This window comes from Sinohyriopsis cumingii, chromosome 6 (assembly GCF_028554795.1).
Source record: "Sinohyriopsis cumingii isolate HCF-2022 chromosome 6, ASM2855479v2, whole genome shotgun sequence".
Lineage (NCBI taxonomy): Eukaryota > Metazoa > Mollusca > Bivalvia > Unionida > Unionidae > Sinohyriopsis > Sinohyriopsis cumingii.
The window spans coordinates 47,600,683-47,623,396 of record NC_142966.1 but is presented as its reverse complement, the minus strand read 5'-3'; the positions used below and the strand labels follow the sequence as shown (position 1 = coordinate 47,623,396).

Below are 22,714 nucleotides of genomic sequence, written 5' to 3'. Positions count from 1 at the left end.
TCGTAGCCGTAATTTTTGGGACCGCCACTGACGAAACTTAGAATCTTGTCGTCGGGATGTTCGTCTGTCCAGGCTCCTAAACGGTCTCCTTCGATGTTAGGGTGATGTTGAATCGGGTGATGGATGTAAATGCAACTGTCCGTGTCAAAGTACAGGACGCGTTCCCCTAACAGTTCTAAAGCTTCGTACAATTTTAAGCGAGCATGGGCTGTCACGTAAGCCGCAATGATGACATTTCCAAAAGGGTCGTCTTGTACAAAGTCCAGATCTTCTTCGTAATTGACCAAGATTAAATTCTCTCGAACGATGTCCACGTGTTTCATGTATTTGGTTTTGTCGTGAATCATCTGGAAGTAGCGGGAAGGTTCTGTCAAATATTCCGTCTTGGGTAAACACGGTCGTTGTGCCATTTTACCCCACAAGCAATTTAACATCACTTTGGCAAACGATCGCCTGCCTTCGTTTTTCTCGATGTGGTCTAAAGAGATGCCTTCTTGTTCATAGTATTTCTCTTTGAATTGTATTTGGTCTTCGGGAGTGTGACACCAGGAAGGATAGCCGCTAGCTTCTTGCTTCAGTTTCAAAAAGGCATCCACGTAGTCTGCGAAAATGCCTTTCTGCGTGGGGTCACCCTTGCGATACTGTTGTGTCTTGGGAAAGTGGCAAATTTCGTACACTTCTAACAGTTGGTATCCCATGTCCAGAGCTTTGAACAATTCCACGCTGACCCAGGTTCCCGTCAAGGCCCGTTCTTCCTGGCTGTGCTGACAAGGCTGGTCTTGGTTGCACGTTTCGGCACAAGTACGGCACAAGGGAAACATCAGTTTGCCTTGACAATGGTGAGGTAAGACGGGATGGTATAGGTTCGTGGGAGGCAAAACTTTGCACTTGATCAAGCCTTCGTATTGTCGAATGTTGACCAGGTCAATGTGTTCCGTCAGCAATCGCGGGTGCCCTACAGGAAAGCGACAATATTTGCACACGTAGGGATACAGCGAACACACGTCCAAGTATTTGATTTCTTCTCCTTTCTCTTCGTCGGCTTGGTACAGCAAACAGGTGGCATTGGTCCTTCCTCCGTACAAACTATCCCTCGGGTTCAGCGGGTCCATCAGCTTGTAACTTTCCACGAGACGTTTAAACTCGGGATCGGTTTTCATACGGTGATCGTACTCGTGTTCCCACATTTCCACCACTTGGTATCCTTCCTGTTCTAACTTTAGGCGTCGCTGACAAGTGTCCTGGTACAAGTCTTCCATGGTTCGTTGCAAAAACTGATTTTTAGTACCACGGTCAGGGTAACAGACGGGACATCCGTGAAATAAGCAACCGTTAAACTCGTACACGATCTTGGGGTTTTCTAAGTCCCAGCCATCGACCGAATACGTTCCGATGGTCTTTTCGCCCCCTCCGTTGCGAGCATGCTGAATCCACTTGTCTTCCTTGTCGCACAAGTAATGTAACCAACGTAGGGCTTTGACCGAGTATTGACGCTTGACAAAGTGGGTCGTTTGAGGACTGATGACAGCCACGGTGTTTTCAGGCATGAATCGTTGTCGATACACTAAGGAACACGCTTTGGCAATGGTGCAAGCTTCTTTCAAAGGATCGACCCCTCCGTGTTCCATGAACAGTTCTCGAAATTTTCCACAGCAACGCCGTAAAATGTCCACGTCGGAACGACAATACTTTAGCATTTCTTCCTGAAAGTCGAAAGGGTCCGAGGCGTGAGCCTGGTACCAAGCGTAGAAAGCTTCTCGTTGTTCGGTACGCATGTTGTCGGGGTCGTAATAGTGAGCCTCAGGTAAATGGGGTAGAACGGCATGTTGATTGGCTTCCGTATTGAAAAAGTGTGGAAAGTACCCTTTAGCCATTTCTGTCATTCCAAACGTTTTAGGCATTCGACTCAAAGGCATGGCCAAATAGCTCATCGAATCTTTAAACTGTACTTGTCCCACTTGCATGAAAATGATTTTGGCCCCGTTCAAAGTCACTTTAGGACGTTCGGTGCCTTGTTCCGTATAGTACCTCAAAAGAAACTGTCCATCGTATCCGGAAAAATTGTGAGCCATCACCGTGGCATGACGATGACAATCTCCGTAACGTTCGATGTCCTCTTGGCTCCACGTCTTGTCGACGGGGTCTAAGACCCATTGGGCAAAATCGGCTAACGTATTTGGTCCCCGAAAGATTTTTTCACGCCCTCCAGGAATCTTGCTGCAGTGAGGGCAATGACTGAAGATAGGTTCTTGAATGCACTTCTCGCACGCTCGATGAGCCACGCAGAAATTAGGGATGTGAATGCCAGTCTCTTGCATGCATTCGAAATCGAAAAAGATGAAATTGCCTTTCTTCTTGTGACCGTCCTCTTTCTCTGGTGGGGGTTGGTATTTTTGCACGTAACATTGGTGTTCCAAGTCCACGATGTGGTGACAAATGTGACATTTTTTCTTTCCTGAACATACGTGTGCCTTGGTATTATTGGTACGTATGACTTGTTCACACGTAGAGCACAATCTCAGCAGTTGACAAGCACATTTCTTCTGTGAACCTTGCGTCTTCAAATGTTGTTGGTAACATTTAGGGCTGACAAACGTGCGCAGACAAGTGGAACAAGGCACTGGTTCTTCGCTCAGACAGGGTGGAGAGGCCAAACATCCTGAGCATTTCCATCCACAATGTTTGTGTTGCTCTCGATTATTATAACCATAGTCACATTTCTCACAATAATAAACATATCTCAGGAATCCAGTGATACTGGTAATGGTATCGAAATGGTCATCGTGATGATAAAGGTGAATGTATTTTCCGTCCTTAAAGTCTTGGCCTCGAAACAACAGAGGTCCGCGCACTTCTTGAGGGTGCACTTTCAAGGTGTATCGTGGAGCTAGGGCATCTTGCAATTTTTGCATCTCAGGAATGCCACAGGGTGTGTCTTTGGACAGTCCGGCTTGTTGTAACAGGAGTTCTGCTTCATTTTGTTGTTTGGCTCGGTCGGAACGTTGAATAGTTTTCCAGGTTCTTTTCCATTCTACCGTGTCGTTCTTGTTGGCATAGGTTCGTCCCACCACGATGGCACGGGCTAAACACATCTGGTCATGAGGGTTGTTAATTCGGACGAGACTCGTTTTGGTGTTGCGAAGGTCGTCCACCAATAACATCTTTTTGCGTCCTGTCCCTTGAGGAGGAGAGACGTGGGTCATGTCCAGTGTGGCTTTACCATCGGTGATGTCAAACTGATCATTAGATTGTTGTACGTGTTGAATCTTGTCCATGACTTTGGAAGCAGTCAATTCTGCAGGGGTGCTAAACTCGATCCAAACAGGGGATTTCAAACCGTCGTGTTGTATGGAAAGTCTCAAGCGATCGTCTTCTTTGGGTTGACATTGCTGCTTGAGTGAAGTGAGCAAAGAATCCCACACCTCGGTGATGAACACTTCTGCTTTCTCTAACGGTACTTCGGACTTGAAATCTTTAAACTTCACCGTGTATTTGTAAGCCGTGGTTCTAAATTTTCTAGAGGAGCGCTTTTCCGTCTCTCGAATGGAATAGTATTTTTCAGGGTTAACTAAGGTTGGTGAATTTGGTTTAGAGGTTTCAAATTCTGGTTCACTCATGTCCTCTTCAAAATCACTGGCATGAATTTGTGCCAAGATTTCAGCCCTGGTTCGAGGCGATAGGTCACGTTTCTGCCTCTTACTTTCTTCTTCTTTCTTCTCGAATGAACGGGATCGTTTCATCTTGAAAGCAAAAAGTCAAATGACTCAAGTTCAAACACCATAAACTACTTTATAGTCATAGCAGACCAGCGTATATAAAAGGGTGTGTGTCTTGTCCTTTCACTATTCATTTCACTCTCAAGCCGAGCACAACGATGGAAGAGACTGACCAGATGGAACGTTTCGTCAGAGCTTTGCGAGGGGTCATTAGAAAATTCTCTTCAGACCAGCCTACGGACTACTCTCCTTCCTTTAGAGATAAAAGTCAAGATACTTGCTATATCTGTCAGAAGAAAGGGCATTGGTCTTCAGAGTGTCCAGACCGTCAAAAAAGAAAAAAAACAGGGGATAAAAGAGACAAAAGTCAAGATACCTGTTATTATTGTAATGAAAAAGGACATTGGTCTCCAGATTGCCCAAAAAAGAAACAAGAGGAGTCAGAAGAAAAGAGGAATTCTTCAGAAGAAGAGAGGGATTCTTCAGAGGAAGAGAGGGATTCTTCTGAGGAAGAAAGAAGACAGGTGAAGAAAAAGAAAGAGGAGAAAAAAAGAAGAAGGGAAGAAAGCGAGGAGGAAGAAGAGGAAAAGAGTGTGAAGGTGAAGAAATTCAAAAAACAGAGAGACTAAAAAAAGGAGAAAAGAAGAAATTAATGAACTTTTTATTAAAGTGTTGTGTTATAAATTGTGAATTGGATTGTAAAAAATGGAGAAAAGAATAAATGAATGATATAAGGTAAGTGTCTTTGAGTTGTGATTTTAAAATAAGAAGCTACACTCACGCACTCATACACAGACACGTACTAAAAGGGTAACATGGGTGAGTTTTTTTTGAGTTATTGGCAAATTGAAATTGTATTTCTTTTCGAGAAATGTGGGTGGCCCTGAAAAGGGCCTTTTTTCTTCATGGTGTAGGGGTGAGTTTAAGCAATCAATTTTAACTGCCTTAAGCCTTTGCCACGGCCAAGGCCTACTTCTGGACTGCGTAATGTTGATGATGATGATAATGATTGGGTTGAAATCACTAAGGGTGGTACGGTAGGCTTAGTCACAGGGTTGACGTGTTTAGCTCGGGAAGGTCGTATTCTCTTCGGTCGTGATAAAGAAGTCTGATACATTTGTTTCAGACTTCTTAACTCCGCTAAAATGTCCAACAGTACCGTGACCGTTTGATTTTCACCCTCTTGTTTCTTTGCTGCTACTTCTTCTTGCTGTTGTTGCTGTTGTTTTTTTCTTACCTCTTCTTCTTGTTGCTGTTGCTGTAGGAGAAAAGTCTGTTCCGCTTCCTTTTGTCGTTGTATAAATTTCTCCAATTCTTCTTTCTGTCTCTGTCTAAAATTCTCCACTTGCGGTAATGAAGAAAGTAACGAAGGTTCCGGAACAAATTCTTGCGAGGAGAGAAAATCCACAAAATCCCAATTCACCTCTTCTGAAAGTAAGTCCGGGTTCCCTTGGGCAGTCTCCCCTGCTGGTGCACCCCACTGGATCGTTTTCTGAGTTTCCGTCATGTTGAATCACTGTCGCATAGATTGACTGCACACAAGCGCTAGCGAATCTATATTGACTACGTGACGTCACAGACTGCTCTCTTCGGATTGGATGCGAGCTGACTGAATTCTGTAACGCGTGTTCGGATTGGTAAATGAACTCAATCCGTTTCAATCCTTCCTCCGCCTATAAATAAGCGCCGTTGACTGCATTGATTCACCTGTTCTCGTCGCTTCAAGATGTGGACTACAGTTGAGTCATCCACCCTTGTGTCTTCCATGATGTTTCGGACAGACTTGCTCATGTATGTCCGATCGAAGTGGACCGTTGTCCACAGGACAAACACCAGCCTGTGGATACGTAGGATCTACGTAGAAAGACAAGGATGCCTAAAAAGAGTGCTGATGTACGGACCAACAGTGAGACGTAGCCTAAGAACAAGAAGAAGACCAATGCGGTGCCATTTATGTTAATGAATACATTAACATAAAACCCAAAGGCCCTTTTCAGGGCCAGCCATATTTCTCGAAAAGAGATAGTCTTTGAATTGCCTACCCCTTTTTTAAAAAAAATTTTTTTTAAAAAAAATTTTAAAAAAAATCCCATGTTCAATTTCCCTTGTCGCTAGAGTGACCCAGGGTTTTTTCCCATGTTAATTCCCCTTGTCGCTAGAGTGACCCACGATTTTTCTCCATGTTAAATTTCCATTGTCGCTAGAGTGACCCAGGGGTCTCTGTAATGCTAATTCCCATTGTCGCTAGGGTGACCCCTTTCACTACTAGTGTGAGTATGCGAAAGAAGCTTCCCGTTGATCGGTAACTCTGACGAGGTTTTCCTGGCCGCCATGAATGCCTATCCTGCTCGAAGAAATGGCATTAAACCCTAACAACAAACAACAAAAATATTAAGTTTCAGAATTTTTATAATAGACCGATTTCATGTAATAGCGCATATTTTGATTTTAGAGTGCATGGAACAGATACCGGGGTCAGTTGGGTGGAATTCTGTTATAATACCATAGATAGCTATTTATGCACCGAGTTACTTCAGTTGATACATTTATGTTGTAACCTATTTGGTAGTTGTTTGCAAATTTGCACTACGAGGGGCATACATTTATTGAAATTTCAAAAAGTTGTAACTGTATTGTTTCATTTTACAGACTGTCAGCAACATACAATATTTTCCGTTTACAGAATTGCATTAAACTGTTAATATTGCTTTACACCAAGTAATGTTCATTCAGACGTAAAAACTATCCATTAAAACGTATAAAATAAAGTATTGTCAATGCCTGACTAAATTAAAGTAAACTATTATAAAATTCTAAGATAAGTTATGCTAAAATAACATCTCAGGATCGTCGGTGTTCAACAGCGACCATGTTAACCCTGCATCTACCTTATATCAGAGCATATTTTTAATGTTAACGTTGTCCAGTTAATTGCCATATAAATCTAATACTTTCTGTGTCAAAAATAATCAGTGGTTTAAGATATAGATATTGTTTCTGGTCATTATTTCATGTAGTACTAATATTATTACTTGACCTATCCAGATTTCCAGTCATGGCTATCACATCGTTACTAGCAAAATATTGTTGTCTTTTTTTTTTCTTTCTTTTCTAGACAAGACAGAAAGGAATAGGAATATTATAAATCTCCGAAAACGTTATTGCATAAATAGGTATCTATTGAATTTCACGCCTAATCCCACCCGCCCCGACCCCATTATCTGCTCTATTAATGCATTTTAAAATTCAAGTATACCTGCATGAAAGAAAAGTCGGTATATTATAAAATGCTGAAACGGAATGTAAAATAAAGGTAAAACACAATTGATAAAACGTTCATTCAAATAAAGAAGCTCTGACAATCAAAGTACAATCGTACGATCTCTCACCGTACCCCCCCCCCCCACACACATATAACGAATGAAACTGACATTTCTACATAGTGACACCTTAAACTTACTTGACATCGTTGTGACTATTACAACGAAGACGTAAGTTGCGATACATCTGGAAATAACTGATTTTATTCTATTTCTTTATTGCCAATGTAATTTTGCATTACTTCCGCCATCTTGAATTCTCCACTTGTACGTATTATTCAACGGTGAGTGCCTGGCCTCGTGTGTTGTGGATCATGGTAAGCCAAGGTACCAGGATAATCTCGGGTAGCCACAAGTGAAATAAGAGTGTATATTTTGAATTGTTTATCTTGTAATAATTCATATCTGAAAGAATTGTTCTTAAAAACATTTTTAAGCCATAGAAAATACAACTCGAAATGGAGGATTATGAATCCTGTGGACTTCTACATGAGGCGTTCGTGCGCCAGGTCCGAGCAACACCACATAAAGTGGCCATTGTGGATGGTGAGCGACAGATAACGTTTGGAGAACTGGATCTCTGCACGGATATTTTGGCAACAAATCTCCGGATCCGTGGTGTCCGACCGGACACTTCAGTAGGAATCTACATGGAGAAATCAATAGAGTATTCCATTGCCTACATTGGTATCCTCAAAGCAGGTAGGTATAGTTTGTTGTTAATAAACCATCTTCAGTAGTTCATGCACCTGGAGGTTTTGGATAAAATGTGCGCATTTTGTTTAAATTTGTCTTTTTTTCAGGTCTTATACAGCCCAGTGAAGCACTTGCTTTGCACGCTATGATGCTACCACCATACATTTATATTTGAAGTGTCGCGAGCAAGCATGAAGTTGGAGAATTTGTTGCACGATTGACTTATAATAAATACAAAAAAGTTTAAATTAAATCTCCAGATATTCACAAATCATTTAAACAGAAGCTGAATAACCATGGAAATTTGCTCCTCACCAAATGACTTATCAAAATAGCTATCAAAATTATATGCAGCTCGTGTAATTTTGGCACATAAGCTTATACGAGTGTGGCGTTGTTCTGGGCCTGAGTAAGTAATGCCACACATACATGAAAATATATCGCCTATAGTTTCATATACTTTCATACTATGCCTCATATTTTATATTATTTCCCATATTTATATACTTTCATGTTATGCCCCATGTTTTATATTATGTTCCATATTTCATACGCACATTTTATCTAGCGTATTGCATATAATTTTTCTATATCTCCCGTTGTATTGAAGAGGTATATTGGTGTTTTTTTAAAAATGTCTGTTAGGTATGAGTCATGCTGTTGGAGGATAATATATACTGTATGATGGTACTTCACTCCAGTTTATAATTTTTTTTATATATCGTTCATTTTGATCCTCAAGACTGACCATGCTGACTTTTAGCCGAACTTGCGTTGGATGTGTTATATTTGCAAATTTCTCTGAAAAGCAGATACATTTGAAAAAAGATTATGGAAGTATGATACTTATGTCAACATGAGGAGATATTTGTATTGAATACGCGATTTAGACCACGTTTTCTTACGTCTGCAAGACACGTTACCAAATGTTATTTGTTTACATGTTTGTACAGACATGAGGAGATATTTGCATTGCATACGTGACCAAGACATCGTCAAAAAGACGAATTGCCTAGTTATAATTTTTTGGCATGATTATGAAGACCTAACAAATTTACAAACTTAGGTTGCAATATTATGACAGTATGTTAGCAGAACATATACCTATTTATAATAAGTAACTCGTCTTCTAGAAGTAACATACGCTATCTTGGTATAGAGATACCTCAACGGACGATGGGAGCTTCATGCTTTCATAATTGCTATTCATGAAAATACATGGAGATTAACATCTTTTTACTGAGTCACTTAATTATTGTCAGTAAACAGTAATTTAAATGACGTTGAAAGACGTATTTCTTATAGCAATGAAAATTGCAAGTGTCGTTTGTATCCATTGTATGTCCTCGATAAAGCAAAATTGTCCGCTCCTGATATTTTTAATGTTATTCTTTTCTTTTCTCTGAGTTCAGTTAGGTCATCGCCGCAACATCTTCAATAGCCAAAGGTAGTCGATCCACTTCATGTAGAACGAAGTGAATCTACTACCTTTTGCTTGCAAAGATTTTGCTACGGTGTCTTGGTGTTAGCGTGCTGCTGGAATCGAGAGAGGATGATTAACTTTTGATCCTTCCCAGACCAGGCGGGATCATGCACCGTTGGAGGGACACTTTATTTTAATTGCAAGCAAGCACTAATCAATAATTTTTAAATTCTGAGTCACTATTCTTGCCCCCAGGTGGCGCCTATCTGCCCCTGGAGACATCTTATCCCCCGGTTCTACTGAACTCTGTTCTGGAGGATTGCAAGCCAGTTGCTATATTGATACAACCAGATCTGGAAGACAACGTCAGAGGTAAATCTCTCTCTCTCTTTCTCTCTCTCTCTCTGGAAGGTTAATTGTCTTAAAATGCTCCGTATTTGTCACAACATCATGTTTTCATCAGCATTATGTTATGCTTAGGTGTTTGTTTATAGCACGAGGGACAGCAAAACCGAGGAAACATATAACTGCATCAAGAATGACACTGCAAGGTGAGCGTCCATAGAGTTCAGAATTAGGGAAGAAAAAATAACATACTTCATTATTGTTGCTACAGGCCACTTTTAGTGACTTCAGTATAGATTATATAGAGAGATAAAACATAATTCAAGTTAAGAGTTATACAAATGCATATCAGTGTTACTGATATAATGGCATAGCTTCTGTATGCACACCTCATAATTTTTTAACCTTACCTTTCATACTTAATGAAACTCATGTTCTTGAAAGTTTGGGCTCCGACCGCCACAACAAAGAGAGGGCCTGACACATCTAGCGCTCTCTGCGTAGCCCAAAATGGAAAAAGGAAAATGACCTGCAGCAATAAAGCAAGGCAAACGAAAATGGAACGAAAAGAAAGCATGGTAATAAGACTCTGTTGAATTATGCCCACAATAGTGCGAAATGTTTATATTCCATGTCGCAGAACGGCACTGGAGGAATCTGTTGCAAGATGGTCACATATTCATTGAACCCATGTGTAGTGAAGCGCTCTTCAATTAACCCATATGAAGTGCAGTGCCCGTACACTGTGGACGGCTGTATCGGTCTGTGCACTCACGAGACCTGGAAGAAAAATTGGAAAGCAGAACTAAGTAGTAGGAAGTGATATGGTGATGTGTGAAACGACCGAGGTTAGCACTGAATTACAAACTGGAAATTTTATCATTCAGGCGGATATATCTTATTTGCTCTGGGCGATGAAATCACGCACAAGTTTCGAATATACAACACTGAGTTTAAAGCCACATGAAGAAAACTAAATGCAGTATGCAGTTCACCAGATTGTACTTTAATTTTCATTTTCATAGATTAGGCGAAGGTTAGCCATGATAGTTTCAGCTGATTTATGAATGATTTAAATGTTATCAAGGGAACAGAGACCTCTTTAAATAAATCCATCATCCTGGTAGACCTATATAAGCAATTAACAATGGTTCCTTACTGCATGATGAATGAGCTTATGGGATAAAATAACAACTCAAGACAGAGTATGTTAAGTATTTATGTGTCTGTGTGCTTGTGTAAAACAATTTAATTATTTAACATTTGTTATAATTTGTTCCTAAAAATGCCTATTCTTGTATATACATTATGTCCCCACGCGTAGTTAAATCGAAACATCACTAACTACAGCCCCATGTGAAGGTTACATTGCACAGCATATTTCTTTTCCTACGCACATGGATCTTATTTTGTGCTCCACCTATTCCATGCACCAGAGACCGCGTCATACTCTTATACGTTAGCAGCACAAGGTATTTTTCTTCATTGTTTGGTTGCCTTTTTATTTTTACACTTCTGAGTATGTATTTCCCGCACACTAGAGATTGTGTCATTCTCGTGTGTTAGCAACAAAATGGAAATGTATCACGTTTTGTTTCTGTTCGCTTTGTTAGAGGGTCGTCTTTTGCACGATTTGTTGAAAATTCTTCATCCAAGCCTGGAGTTTGTTTCAACTGCGGATTTTTTTTTTTTTTTGCATTTAAAACATGATGATTACTTAAAATTCTTACGAGAATTATAGCGGCGGCTAGGTCTATCTACTTTAGACAAAGACCCAGAAAGGGCTTATTAACTAGGTTAATTTTACTTATAGTTAAAGGATTTGGATCTGCTTCCTAAACAACACAAAAGATCGAAGACCTCCCCTGAGGTGTACAAGTACAAACGCGTTGCATTAATCCAGTGAACAAAGAGAAAGTTATATGTATCGACTGGTGTCTTTCTTGTCTTGTTGCACTGGCATTTATTTTGACAAGTTTGACCATTTAGTACCAGGATGTTCGCGTCGCCAGCTCTTGATCGTAATTTCATAAATTTTGTCCTCATAGTACCTTGTTCAAATCTAAACAAATAATCATGACCATAACGTAAAATCATTTTTGCCATTCAAGGTAAAAAGATGGCCGCATCCGTAGAATGCGATGGCTTTTACTTACATTTTGCACAAATTATCTACCGCAGCATAATAACCATCTCCTTTCACCTTCATGTTAAGAGACACGAAATATTATTCACTTCAATCAATGTATTTGGATATTTGTTTTTTTACAGTATTGTAACTTTTAACATTTGTTTGGATCTAATGCTGCTAAAGCTGTATGTGATTCTTTGGTCTGCTGTAGTGGGTTCTTCAAATCCTATCGGTATAATTTCCTTCTTGCTAGGAATGTCACAAACGAACGTAAATAAAGTCTTTTCTTGTAAAGACGTTCTTGATAAAACCTTGTAGGTATCATACACACTGATACTAATCATCAGTGCAATTAATATGTACTCGTATTGCTCGTTATGGTTAGACAATTAGTTTAAATACTTGTGTTGCTTTCTATGCTTTCCAAGTTATATATGAATTGTCTGGGCTAGTAGAAGCGTACAGACCAAAAGCATCATCATGTTGCTTAAAATCTTTGACAACTTACCTTGTCCTTTCAATCCTTTGCCCAAGTAATCCAGTGTTTTAGATTTGTTTTAATTTAATTTTTTCTCCGTAATTACGTCTGCTTGAACTATTGATTTATTTATAAGTAACACGTCTTTATTCTGCGGCATGTGTTATCTTACATTGTGATATAAAAGATCCTTCGTTGTTTATCCATCCAATTATTAAAATAGGTTTCTCTTCGAGATAGTATGTATGTGTCTATCTCCTTTGTAGAACATAAACCCAAAGTCTTATTTTACCTTTAACTAGTAAGCAAAGTAATTTGTTTACTTGAAATATAACAACCTCAGTGTAAAGATGAGTGTATATACTTGAGAAAAATATTAAGTCTTCGCTGTTTAGTTTCACAAAAATTGTTGTAAGAATACTGGTTTTTATTTAGACTGAACAATATTGTGCATAACAAATCGTATTCTCACCAGTCTGTTTTGTTAGGTCTGTGATTTTATTACATCTGTCATTGCTACCTTTATCAATAGTTCTTAAGACATTGCATTTGTAGTAAGCTATGCTGTGTTTAATTGTGCCGTTGTATTGCATTCTGGTACATGGTTTCGTGACCTGGGGTGAGGTGCACCGCATAATCTATATTTTAAAATGTTTATCTTGCTAACGTTATAAAATATGAAATATTGTGATAAAAGATCAACAAAACAAAGGTGGATTCAAAAGTGAAATTTGATTAAAATGTTGGAAGTGACAGTATCTTTATGTTACCAAGTGACATAAATATGCAGATGGTTAATATAAATTGAAGGCAATTCAGTGACTCCGTTAAGCTAGGATTAAACCATACCATCAATACTCTAGTAACAAAAATTGGTATTCTAATGACTGGATAACTAATCCATCACAGTCCGGCAATAAAACGTGAAGAATAGAAAAAACAGTATGCAAATAATAATGATCATGAAGGTTATATTTCTACTTCCAGGTTTGACAATGGTTTACAAGTCTTAAATGATAAAGAGACACGTGACAATTTAGAAACATCATATAAATAGTATTGATTATAAAATAAACAAATATTTATATATTGATAGAAATGACTGCTGTAATTAACTTTTGAAACAGATTGTGAACTTCTCAATATTTTATGTTTTCTCCCTTTAGATCATACCTTCAGATGTACAATCGAAGGAAGACCTCAATTCTGTTGACGGATTAAATCAAAACAGTTTTAGCCTTTCAGATTCAGCTTATGCGTGTTATATATATATATATATATATATATATATATATATATATATATATATATATATATATATATATGTATATATATATATATATATATATATATATATATATATATATATATATATATATATATATAAAGAATACAAATAATATGGCGAATAACAGTCCTTTCAAGTGCACTGGATAAAGCAAGGGATCACGTTTGTCAGGGAGTGATTAAAATAAATGTAATAAACTGACTACGAAAGTGGAAAACTAGCATCTAGATGGCCTAAGCGCTTTCGACTGTTAATGAGTCTTATTCAGAGGCAAATACAAACCGTAGACAAGAAAAACAAACTTTACATGACTATGACTTGTTGCGGATGCTGAAAGATATTTTATATTGACCTAGAAATGGATGAGCCATAGCGTCATCTGTTATTTTATGCAAATTTATGTACGCGTAAATTATATCCTGGATATTTCATTGTTATAGTAATAATTATATGTTATTGGGTGACCAATAAGCAAATTTAGAGAATTATTGAAAAGAGAATATGAGAATATTCTTTGTCAAAGAAGCTGTACAGGAGCCCAGTTGCAGAACACTTCTCCTCCCATGGCCACACTTTCAATGATATAACACTTATATCAATTGCTCACAATTCCATATGGAGTTCCGAAACCAGGAAAGAAAAGGAATCTTACCGGATATGCCACTTTAGAACACTGAAACCAAACGGTTTAATCCAAGAAGACTAGAAAAAGACAGCCATTCACAAATAAAATTATCTTTTTGCAGCCGGCATATTCTCTTTTCAATAATTCTCTAAATTTGCTTATTAGTCACCCAAATTGAACCAATAACCTATAATTACAACAATAACAATGAAATATCCGGGATATAATTTGCTTGTACATAAATTTACATAAAATAACAGATGACGCTATGGCTCATCGATTCTAGGTCAATATAAAGTATCTTTCAACATCCGCAACAAGTCATAGTCATATAAAGTTTTACAAAGACAACAGTTTGTCTGTTTTATTTGTTTGTCTTGTCTATGCTTTGTATTTGCCTTTGAAAAAGACTCATTAAGAGTCGAAAGCGCCTAAGCTAGCTAGATACTAGTTTTGCACTGCTCGTAGTCAGTTTATATATATATATATAACTTTACTTTTCAAACTACATGAAACTTGGTATTCAACATTCCTTATTTAATCGTACAATCTGTTTCCTGATAAGTACAATCAGATAATTATTTCCATATGGGTTTTGCCCATACATTATCAGTCCCCCACTTTTTTCCCATTTAGCTCTCTGCAGTCAAGATGTGGTGGAATCTCAGAATTGTTGCAAATCAGATTACATTGCTTTATGTATATATTATTTGATTTGAATGCATCATCGTCAGGTAAAATATATTTTAAATTCAAACATCAGATTTCATATACTGAGTAAAATTCAATCTGGAAACTCTAGTACATATCCATTGGCAAATCCCAGTATGAAATACTACATACCGGGTAGTTGTCACCATCCATGCTGCCCAATCAGGTAGATTCTTCAAAAAATCCCATCTCGTGGGTCGGTGGTTCTTTCTGAGGTTTTCCCGGGTTCTTCCTCCACCATTTATACTGGCCGCCATGTATAGCCTATCTTGTGCTGAAAAGTGGCGTTAAACCCTACAACAACAACAAAAGCACATGTCACACAGTGCTTTGTATCTGTTAACAGAATCATTGCTGTCAAAGTTTAAAGTACAGTTATCAAAAATGTTTTAAGGGTTTGTATGCGAAATTGTTCAGTGTAGGAAGTGTTATCTCGTATAGTATATTAGATGCATCTTAAAAGTATGTATCGTAGCACTGAATAGAAAGCATAAAATTGAATTGCAGGACGAGGATAAGGAGCTGTGTTTGTAAGTGTTTGAAACTTGTGATCAATTAATTCAACCATTTTATCTAATTTTGACATAATGTCTGAAAGTATGATTTTGGCCTATCAGCCATTATGTAGAAGAGATATATGTATTTTGCAACAAGATCCTCAAATTTCTAAGCTACCAGACCACTAAAATTTACCTGACTGATTTAAAAAAAATAATTCAAAGTTAGGAAGGTCGCCCTTTTGATGTATTGTTTTGTATTTTAAATTTTCAACTGGTTTACTAATTTTGAAATATATGTGTTTCAAATGTATCAGATGCAAAATAACCAGATGGTTCATCCTCACTCTTTACCTGTTTTATGCCTTGTTTGCTTGAAGTGGAGTCATGGATATTGATTTGTGATGAGTGTTATTGTGGCCAGCAATTCCACTTGGTGAAAAATTAACTGATATTCTGTTTTCATTTTGAGTGAAAAATTTCCCTATTCCTGTCTTTAAAGTTCTATTAAACATTTAAACCTGTCTCATTAAGTTGAAAATACCTCGACGTTTTCCTTTTCATAACAAATCATTGACTCTACTGTTGCAAAACTCTTCTCCGCCATCAGTCTGCATCTTGCAGGCTTTCACTAATTGAAGACTTCTCTGAAAGTATTATGTATATCATCTCCTTTTTTGTTTCTATTCTTTTTCAGCCCAAACATATTTTGAGAAAATATTCATCACTGTTTAAACATACTTATTATGATTGCATTTTCTGTATAGTTGCATGTCAATAATATTTGCTTGCCACTGGTCATTCACCAGCCCAATCTGACATTTGCTTGTCTGATATGCAGGTACACTGTTCATTTCACCATTTTTTTCAATTCAGCATATTTTATTTTCTCATTGTCCTGTTTAACTTGTTTCCACAGTTGACTGATATTTCTGTAAGTATATTGACATAGAATTGTATGGAAACTGTATGAAATGATAAAATATTTCTTTCAGCAGTGGAATGTTATCAAGAAGCAGTCAAATCTACATGACAAAATGTTTCAAACGTTTCCTTAAATATGGCTTGAATGTCCACCCAAGAAGCCCTTGATTACAGATAACATCATCAATTCCTGTCCTGTGTTCAAAATGGTCCAAAATGTGTGAACAAAATGACATTGAATGGTCATGTTCACATATTGCAACACTGTTTAATGTACCGTTATGTATATTTAAAATAATTGTTTGTCTGTTAGTTTCCAAATATTTGTATTCCGTTACATGTTATTGTAATGTAATATTGTTTACTGGACTTAACTTTTTTCATAAATAAGTTCAGTTCTGTTTGACTTGATTGTTTTGTTTTATATATCTTTTTCATTCATGTAAATACCTAATAATAGAAACATTGTATCTAGTTACTGACCTTAAAATCAGTGACAGTTTTGGTAAACAATGTTTTTCATTTTTTTTAAAAATCTTTCTCAGAGTAAGAATCATTGAGTTGAATCATGGTCATACCTGGTCTATGTGACATGAGGCATGTGTTAATTCATAAACAAACTTCTATTTTTCCAGAAGTATGAACTCTTGACCCTTATCTGCGAATCTGTTTTGCATTTTAGTTATTCTTATAATAGATTTTCAGATAAGAATTATATCAGTCATGCCTTAACACTTGAGAAGTCAAGTTGTTTTATGTTGTGTCTAGATTGGGGCTGAATTTTTATTTTCTTCAAATTATTGAATTTCAAGTGATTGTTTTCCCTAGAAATAGTAAAGTGCTTTGATAATTCTTGGACAAAAATATTTACTGGAATGTATACAGAATTCAAAAACTGGAATACTATTTTCTGTGATTCAACAAGAGAATGTTGACACACCAGTACAATGCTGACTATTGCATATGTCATCATCCTCCATCTTGGATTTTCATTGGGATTTGAACTGTGATTGACTTAGGACTTTTCATTGATAGGACTTGTGTTTTAATTCTTGGGTTAAAATTTGGATTTAGTTCGCAATACCGCAAGTTCATTTTCTTATGTTTTTTACTTTGTGGTCTAGGGAAATAAATTATTTGTTAAATTTTACAATGCTTTTTGTCTTCACTCTTTTCTATTACTTATTTTTAGACAATAGATGCATAACAATACATGAACAAATAAGATGATGCTGACATTGGAAGAAACATGAGCATAACACATAAGCAGTTGAAAATGAATGGAAACATTTATTTTAATAAGGAATGCAACATTAGAAAAAAGAAATGCTAGATAAAGGTGCATAATGATATATGACCTGTACAAAAAAGAGTTGATCATAAAAATTTGGAAAGTAAAGTCGTACAGTAAATGAGCTGGACAATATTCTTTTATGTGATACAAGTGATATTGTGGGTTGGGTAACTCAAACACTAGGGGTACTAGTGTAAACTTTGGTGCTAACAGACTGACTATTGTTTAAGGGGAGAGTAGGGCAGGCATTTTTTCAAATCAAATTATGTCCATCCAACCATACCCAAAGTTTGAAAATAAATATCCTGCTCTGATTTGTCAAAAAAAAGTCCTTGTTCTATCTCTTATATTAAATCATCTTGCAATGAAAGCAGAAGAAAAATTCTGGTCAGTTGCAAAATCCTCTTTTGCTCAAAAATAAATGGTTAGGACCTACCATGCCCTTGATTTTCAACATGCCTTGCAATCACCACCCCTCCTATACAATTTATATATCAGATAGTTAACTGCAATGCAATATTGAATTATCAGAGCCTTGTTGATAGGGTTTTAGGACCTTGGCATCATTACCTAAATATTAGAATGTATCAGATACCAGTAAATATTAGAATGTATCAGTTACCGGTAAATATTAGAATGTATCGGATACCAGTAAATATTAGAATGCATCAGATACCAGTAAATATTAGAATGCATCAGTTACCAGTAAATATTAGAATGTATCAGATACAAGTAAATATTAGAATGCATCAGATACTGGTAAATATTAGAATGTATCAGTTACTGGTAAATATTAGAATGTATCAGATATGGTTAAATATTAGAACGTATCAGATACTGGTAAATATTAGAATGCATCAGATACTGGTAAATATTAGAATGCATCAGATATGGGTAAATATTAGAATGTATCAGTTACCAGTAAATATTAGAATGTATCAGATACTGGTAAATATTAGAATGTATCAGTTACCAGTGTTGGTGTTGGTGTTGTGGGGTTTAACGCCATTTTTCAGCACACGATAGGCTATGTATGGCAGAGGAAGAACCTGGGAAAACCCCGGGAAGAACCACCGACCCACGAGAAGCTACTGGCAAGCTTTCTCACATACCCACATTGCCCGAATCCTAGACTCAAACCCATGCAGACAGAGGTGAGATGGCAGTGATCCGTAACGGAGAGCACTTTAGACCACTTGGCCACTTGGGGCCCCTCAGTTACCGGTAAATATTAGAATGTATCAGATACCAGTAAATATTACAATGCACCAGATACTGGTAAATATTAGAATGTATCAGTTACTGGTAAATATTAGAATGTATCAGATACCAGTAAATATTAGAATGCATCTGATACTGGTAAATATTAGAATGTATCAGATACTGGTAAATATTAGAATGCACCAGATACTGGTAAATATTAGAATGTATCAGTTACTGGTAAATATTAGAATGCATCAGATACCAATAAATATTAAGTATTATTATTATCAGATACCAATAAATATTAGAATGTATCAGTTACTGGTAAACCTGATTTCTTGACAAGCTCAGTAAATGCCAGGAGCCTTATTGACTCTTTATTTTATTAACTGCCACCATATTCATTTTTTAAATTTATTTCTATTTCAATTCTTTCCTTAAGTCTAAAATTATTCACCTATATTAATGGTTTTAGACTGAATTAGATGCTATCTATTTGATAATTATTCCTGTGTCATGCTCCATTAAAGTACATGTACATCAGCATTATGTAAATTACAGATATAATTTTCTTTTGTTCTTTTTGGTTTTATTTCCTTTTGTTATGGTATTTATTTATCAGTTTGTTAGTTTTGTCCTTATTTGTAGGCTTTGTCACTTTTTGTTGCTGTTTGGAACCTAGATACCAGACTCAAATACACAAAAAGAAAATGAACTGTTTATTAATGTATGGGTCCCCATGTCTTCATTTAGGAACTTGTGATCATGTGATAAGTCTGGCAGGAGACTGGAAAACTGTATTACAGAAGGAGAATGACTCGTGTGACAACATACCACCCCCAACAAGCGTGACACTTGACAGTCTGGCATATGTTGTATATTCATCTGGAACAACAGGCAAACCAAAAGGTGACTTTTTATATATCTATCTATCTATCTATCTATCTATCTGTCTGTCTGTCTGTCTGTCTGTCTATTTATATACCTATATACCTATCTATCTATCTATCTATTGGTCTGTCTGTCTGTCTATCTATCTATCTGTCTGTCTGTTTGTTTATCTATTTATATACCTATATACCAATCTATCTATCTATCTGTCTGTCTGTCCATCCATCTATTCAGGGATTTTGACTCATGGTTAGGGCTATTTTAAGTTGGGTTGCAATATAATATTTTTTCTCAGAGGAGCAGATCCAGGAATATCTTTGGGAAGAGGATTAAATAAGATGGCAAGGGGTCTGTGAGTGCCCAGTGGTGAAGCCCTCAGAAGCTTTTGCATTTTAAGCATTTCCAGAACATAATTTTTCAAGAAAACTTACCCTAGGAAACTTTTTGGTTGTTTTGCACTCACTCTTTTTTTCGGGGTGGGGGGGGACACACTAGCTTCATCTCACCCAACCCCTGATCCACTGATGTCTGAAAGGATGAGACAGATTCTTTCCTTTGCGAATATACCACTGGGGGTGGGCTATGATTTTCTTTCCAACCAGGATAATTCTTTATTTTATCAGAAGATATTTTTGCAGCTAAATTGATGGATAGAATAATTCAGTCTTTTTTTTAACGAATCAGTACAAGAAATTGTTTTTCTTCAAGTTTTTGGGAGTAGAAAATTTTGTGTGGAAAAACATTCTTGCCCTCCAGCACCTTGTTGGTTCCTTACTGGCTTTAATTCTTGTTGTCTCAACTCTTTAATCTCATATGGGAACATTGCGATACCCTTCAAGTACCCATTCACCTAACCCTACATTATTCTCCTGAAACTCTCCATGAAAATTACAGGCACTTGACAGTTCAGAAGGGAAACTATTGACAACACACACTTTCCTTTAACCAATTAACTAGCAAAATTAGGTGTACCTTTGTTTTATTTCTTCTTTTTATTTTAACCAAGTGCACAACATTTGTATTCTTTCAGTCCTACCTTTGGAAGAGTCAAGTATTACATGTGTCAGAGAGTTTCATTTTTTATTATGTTTAAAAAAATAAAGCTTTATGGATACAGTCATATGTAAAAAACAGAAAACATTTAATAGAATTTTGTTTATAAATCCAAAACGTCACAATAGTCTGAAGGCATTGGGGTTTGGGATGGGGGTGGCAGAGTTTTTAGGACAGATTGGTACTGTGTGAAAAAGGGGCAGGAAGGAATTTGTCATGGGAAGTCATAGGAATAGCTCTAGTTGTTTATTTCTTTTTTTCTTCTTCAAGGTATTATGTGTCCTCACAGAGGTGCAGTATTCTCATATCACTCCCGTCATGTTTTGTATCCCTACACTGATACAGACAGGGAGGCCTGCAATGTATTCTATGTGTGGGAGATGCTCAGGCCACTTATGAAAGGTTTGTATATCTGATATTTTTTCTCAAAAAAAAAATGCCAGTTCTACAGTGTCATTATGTGTAAATAAGCAGACACTATTTCAAAATTAGAAGTACTCCCATATTTACAGACTTCTAAGTGAATTCTTTAAACAAAATTTCACTGCACCTTTTGCATTATCAGAACTGAATGAAATATTAAATTAATTATAAAAAATATAGATCAGAATAGTATGATATAAAAAGTAATGTTTTAAATTATCAGAGATGTGTATCATATTAGATTAAATTTAATACAAATTTGTTGACAAAATTAAGGAAAGACTTATCAAGGTATTTCTGCATTTTCAGGTATTCCAATGTATGTAATCCCAAACACAGTGATCTATGACCCTCCGCTATTGTGTGAGTATCTGAGAGTGAACCAGATAACACGTATGTTGTTTACCCCCTCTCTACTTGAAGCTGTCCTCAACACCTCGGGGTTGGACTTTGAAAGGGATCTTAAGTCACTCAGGTCTGTTGAGTAATTGCTTATTAACTTGATTTATCTATTTTTAAAGTTATTTCATCATTGAATAAGTAACTAACCAATGTTATAACCAACTAACTAATTGAAAAACTAGTAATAAATAAATAAATATGTATTTTCAAAGTGTCAGTGAATAGCTGTTTGTATACAGTAAACAATTAGTACAATGTACATGCCGATGGGTTATAAGATTATGAAGCATGTGTTCACATATTGAAACATATAGGAGAAACTTACCATTTACCATCTAAACTCATTTATAAGTGTATTCCAACTGCAGACAAGATGGACCCTAATCTGCCATACTGGAAGATCAGGATCATTGTTGTTTGTTCTACTGATAACTCCTTCCTAACAAATTGCATAGACCCAGCTATGTTGGCACCTTTTGTGGTGGCAGATCTGGGTCTGTGCAGTTTGCAGTTGAACAATATTTATAAGCTAAGTTTTACAGATTAGTGCGCATAAACAATTTAGAGGTCATGTATATACAGCATTCAAAGAATTATCAAATAAATAGTCCAGCATGTATTAATGTAAAAAGTTGATCAGTATACCTTGTAATTTTCATTCCTAGTCGGTTTTTGGACAAAATTGAAGATCAGTTCAAATTTACACTATTTCTTTGGTCCCAAAGAACAGTAGAAGCCTAATGAGAAACCAGTCATTTATACTGCATGAGTCTAATGAGAGACCAGTCATGTCATTTAGACTTTACAAGTCAAATGAGAAAATAGTCATTTAGATGTCATAAGTCAAATGAGAAACCAATCATTTAGACTACATGAGTCTAATGAGAAACCAGTCATTTGGACTGCATGAGTCAAATGAGAAACCAGTCACTTAGACTACATATATGAATCTAATGAGAAACCAGCATTTGGACAGTCTTTAGGTGACAAATAGCAGCAGAGGTGAAGAGAAAAGAATAATATATATAATTAGTGAGGACTAGTGGTTAGTGGTTATTGTTCATCAAAAGTCTATGTGGAGATCAAGGTTCTGGTATTGGCAAAATGGGTTCACCATTTACTATCACTGGACATTCATTGTTCTGACTGCACATGTATGTATAGGCTCATATGTAAATGAAATATAACTGTATTGGTTTGATGCTTTCAGTGAACATACAAGCTATTCCAGATGGACTGCCTAGATTCTGCAAACCAAGTGATAGAATTCCTGATAAGCATATTGATGTGGTGT

The 22,714-nt window shown here is 36.7% G+C and overlaps 1 protein-coding gene across 1 annotated transcript in view; it reads left to right on the top strand.

Annotated features, from left to right (window-relative positions):
* Positions 1-22,714, top strand: part of LOC149796872 (uncharacterized) — a 184,677-nt gene that overhangs the window by 16,609 nt on the left and 145,354 nt on the right. Inside the window, exons 2-6 of the mRNA XM_089961520.1 lie at positions 7,474-7,738; positions 9,411-9,527; positions 19,405-19,560; positions 20,866-20,997; positions 21,328-21,493. Coding sequence (XP_089817646.1) covers positions 7,495-7,738; positions 9,411-9,527; positions 19,405-19,560; positions 20,866-20,997; positions 21,328-21,493 — 815 coding nt within the window. The 5' untranslated portion in view covers positions 7,474-7,494. The remainder of the gene's footprint in view (positions 1-7,473; positions 7,739-9,410; positions 9,528-19,404; positions 19,561-20,865; positions 20,998-21,327; positions 21,494-22,714) is intronic.